General features: G+C 37.7%; 1 protein-coding gene across 1 annotated transcript; it reads right to left on the reverse strand.

Annotated features, from left to right (window-relative positions):
• Window positions 1-614: 614 nt before the first annotated feature.
• Window positions 615-2,543, reverse strand: LOC120076566 (uncharacterized). The gene is made up of 2 exons (XM_039030433.2): window positions 1,321-2,543; window positions 615-890 (listed from the first exon to the last, which is right to left on the reverse strand). Exons 1-2 carry the CDS (start codon window positions 2,299-2,301, stop codon window positions 813-815), a joined length of 1,059 nt encoding a protein of 352 aa, XP_038886361.1. The 5' UTR covers window positions 2,302-2,543; the 3' UTR covers window positions 615-812.
• Window positions 2,544-3,799: the final 1,256 nt, after the last annotated feature.

Below are 3,799 nucleotides of genomic sequence, written 5' to 3' on the forward strand. Positions count from 1 at the left end.
TACGACACGTCGCAATTACCATTCTCCCTTTAACCCCCAATTCAATCATCATCCCATGCTATAGCTACTCGTTGGCTACTGCTCTTTTTTCCTATTTCACTCTTATATACCTATTTAAACCTTAAACTCATTTTTTTTAGAAGAAAAATATATAATTATTGCGTCATTATTCCTATTTTTTTTCATTATAATTAATATTTTCGGTATTTAAAATAAATCCGATCGGGATATCATTTTTTTCCTCCAATTATTTCTCTCTCTCTTCTGAAAACCCATATAATTGCAACCGATGCACGCTAACTCCGTGGACTCTATTTTTTAAAATATTTTTTTATTTTCTCTCTTTTGATATTATTATTATTTTATAAAAGACTCATAGAATAGAATTAGAATGCCCCACCACCGATACAGGCTCAGCCATCTTTTTTTTTTTTCTTTTTAATTATATACATCAAAACTTCTCTTTGCCTCTTTTCTCCTTCCTTTATTCATATTTCAAAGGGAAAAAAAGACAAAGAAATATTCGATTTCTGGGTCGGCAACCTCTTTTTTTTTTTTTTTTTCATTTACACAATATTAAAAATATGTCTCTTTCAATTTTCCAAAAAAGAAAATAAAATCTCAAAACTCTGATCAATTTATCACAACAAACATTAAAGAAAGGTAGAAAAAGTTCACAAATATATATTTACAAAGAAAACCTCTCCCCACTTATCTCTTCTTTTTTTTTTTTTGGGTTTTTTTTTTTTATAATATTTTGAGATGTCTTGTTGTGTGGGGGGGTTGCATCGTCCACGTGGCCGGAACAAAAATTAGACTGACACATCTGAGGTGGTGGCAGCGTAGTTGCCGGATCTTGGTTGCCGTAGAAGCTCTATTAGTTTCTCCGCCTGTCCTCATTTTCACCCACAAAAAAAAAAGAAAAGAAAAATCCAATTCTAAAATCAGTAATAAATTAAATTAAATTCCACACCATCATTTTGCCTTAACTTCTTGCTCATGGGATTTAATTATGTGATTAAATTTTAATTTTAGATATTTAGAAAAGATTGACCTAAAGCTTAAAACGGAGGCGCTCCTATCAATTATCACTCAGATTTTTGAAGTCTTTGTTTATTTACTTTAGAAAATGAAATTAATTAAATAAAAAAATAAAGATAGAGCCGGGAAGAAGACTGACGTGGCCGAACAGCCTTCTCTTCCACCTCAAAAACCAAATCCCACATTTTTTAAATAAGGAAAAAAATGAAATGCCACGTCAGTTCTGAGCATAGGTCGGCCTGAGAATAACAGAGAGAGGTTTCGGCCGGGAATCCGTACCTTTTGTTTGGCGCGATTGGTGCCGGATTGTGACAAAGCGACTAACGGCGGAATTGCTCCTTCACGGGCCACCATTGTACGGTAAAGGACACTGTCCTCGCAAATCTGCAGCAAAATCACCGCCGCGATTTCCTTTTGCCGCTGCGTTCCGTCTTCCACTAACTCCACCAGTACCGGAATTCCGCCTTCTTCTACCAAGGCCGTCCTGGCTTCCGGCATCGATACCAACACACTTAACACGAACGCCGACTTATCCACCATGTTTGACCCAAAATCCGCCATTAATTCCACTAGCGGCCTCATGATTCCTGCTTTCACCGCTCTGATTTTGTTCTCTTTAACGGAACATAACGAATACAGAGCCGTCGACGCGTCCTTCTTTCCGCGAAATCCGCCGTTCTCCAACAGATTCACCAGAAGCGGAATCGCTCCTGACCGTCCGATTGCTATCTTGTTCTCTTCCATTTGCGAAAGCCGCAGCAAAGCACAAGCTGCGTTCTCCTTCGCCGTAGAAGTTCCGGACATGAGAGCTCTCACCAAAGGCTTAATCGCACCAGACGCCGCTATCAACTCCTTATTCTCGTCGCACAGCGATAGATTCAAAATCGCCGTCACGCCGTACTCTTGAAGCTGAGGATCCGTACACGATATCAACGAAATCAACGGCCTCACTGCACCGGCTTTCGCGATCTTCAATCGATTCTCCGGTTTATTCTTGGCGAGAAGTCTGATCTCCATGGCGGCTTGCTTCTGCTCCTCAATCGAACAGGACTCGAGGTCCAACACCAGATGCCGAATTAGTTCGTCAGAGTTATCAGAAGCACAAGCAATCAAAAGCCGCCGACTCTGCGACGACGCCGTCGGAAACTCCCCGGATCTATCACTGTTACAGTCGCTAAAAGCCCCAGAACTATCCCCGTTGCTTAGATCATCAAAGCTTCGCCCCATGTAAGTAAAATTCATGGGATTCTCCGTCCCCATCTCCCGAAATAGAACAAAAATCCCCTCTCCCTAGCTGTCTCAAGTAAATCAAATTCCAGTATGAAGAAGAAATCAAAAGAGAAAGAAAGGGGAAGAAATCGAAATCCAATACCCAATAAGGAAGAGAGTTGGCGGGTTTGAATTGTTGGCGTCAATGGAAATGGGAGACCGAGTGAGTAATGAGTGAGTTGGGAACTCGGAGGTTTGAGAGAGGCATTGGGGAAAAGAAAGGGAAGGTTATAAAGGAATAACAGAGAAGGAACACCTGGACTAAGTCTCGGGCAGCGGGCTGACACGTGCACAAGGAAGCACGTGCGAGAGGGAGATGGTGTCTTTAAACGCGTGCGTAGAAGGTTCGGTATTCGATGAAAAAGAAAGAGGTTTATTTGGTTATGGGTTATGGTTATGTAAGAGGAGCCACTTTTATTCTCTCCATCACTATGGACCTGCTTCTCGTTACATTAGTTCTCTCGAGCATAACATTTTAGATAAGGTACCAATATTAATTACAAACTATCCTTTTTTTCAAAATTTAATAATTGAAAAGGAGTAAGAATCTTTCAAAAACTCGCTTATTCCAATGAAAGTCATGTGTCGCATAAATGAAGTTCATCCATATTGAACATTGAACAAATCTTCCAACATTTACTTTTTCTTTAAAAAGCCAATAATAATAATAATCAACTTTAAATGCCATCTTTATGTGAAATCCCATCCATTTCTATACGAGATATTTCGAATATAGAGGATTTCTACCATTGATTACATTAAGTGTATGTTATAGGTAATTTAGATTAAGATGAAGTAAAACCAAGAGAATTATCTTATCTTAAAAAAACCTTAAATTTTCATAAAAATGGACTCAGTGAGTTCTTCCCAAGTGTGAAAAAAAAATTGGGCAATATGACCCAATTGGTCCACCTCCCTCGACCTTCAGGCCGAGGTCGACAAATCCCACCACTACAAAAATTTTCACCTTTCCCCACGCAAAAAAAAAGTCAGACAAAGTAGTAAAAATGTTGGAATAAATTATGTCAACGCATTTTTTTGCGTCGGCATAATTGTCGCGTATCCATGTCAGGAGAAGTTCCTCCCGACGAAAACTATTTTCATCTGCATAAATATCATTTTTTGGCGATGCAATTGCTTACGTCGGCATATGTGTTTTCCCAACGAAATATAATTTGTGTTGGGAAAAACATAGTCCTAAACAACGAAAATTCAATTCAATAGACAGATTTTTGCCAACGTTTATTTGTGTCAGCATAAGTTGTTTATAATTTATATATTTTTTGTAATAATTAAATAACCAATTTTTTATTTCATTAATACCTAGTTATGCACAAACAAAAATTAATCTTCAATCAAATCATTTGGGAATAAATATAACAAAAATAAGTTTATATATTTAAAAATAAGACTAATATTCAATACACAAGTTATAAAATTCTAAGAACAAAGACTGTGTATACAATTAAATTTGAGCTTTGTATAAAAT

The sequence above is a fragment of the Benincasa hispida genome, chromosome 4 (genome assembly GCF_027475165.1).
Source record: "Benincasa hispida cultivar pf3 chromosome 4, pf3_genome.v1.1, whole genome shotgun sequence".
Taxonomy (NCBI): domain Eukaryota; kingdom Viridiplantae; phylum Streptophyta; class Magnoliopsida; order Cucurbitales; family Cucurbitaceae; genus Benincasa; species Benincasa hispida.

Excerpts from the sequence above, each read along its gene's own strand:
- LOC120076566 (XM_039030433.2), bottom strand. The coding sequence starts at position 2,301 with ATGGGGACGGAGAATCCCATGAATTTTACTTACATGGGGCGAAGCTTT. Across the intron at positions 891-1,320 it reads CCAATCGCGCCAAACAAAAG|GCGGAGAAACTAATAGAGCT; the intron begins GTACGGATTCCC and ends AAATGAGGACAG.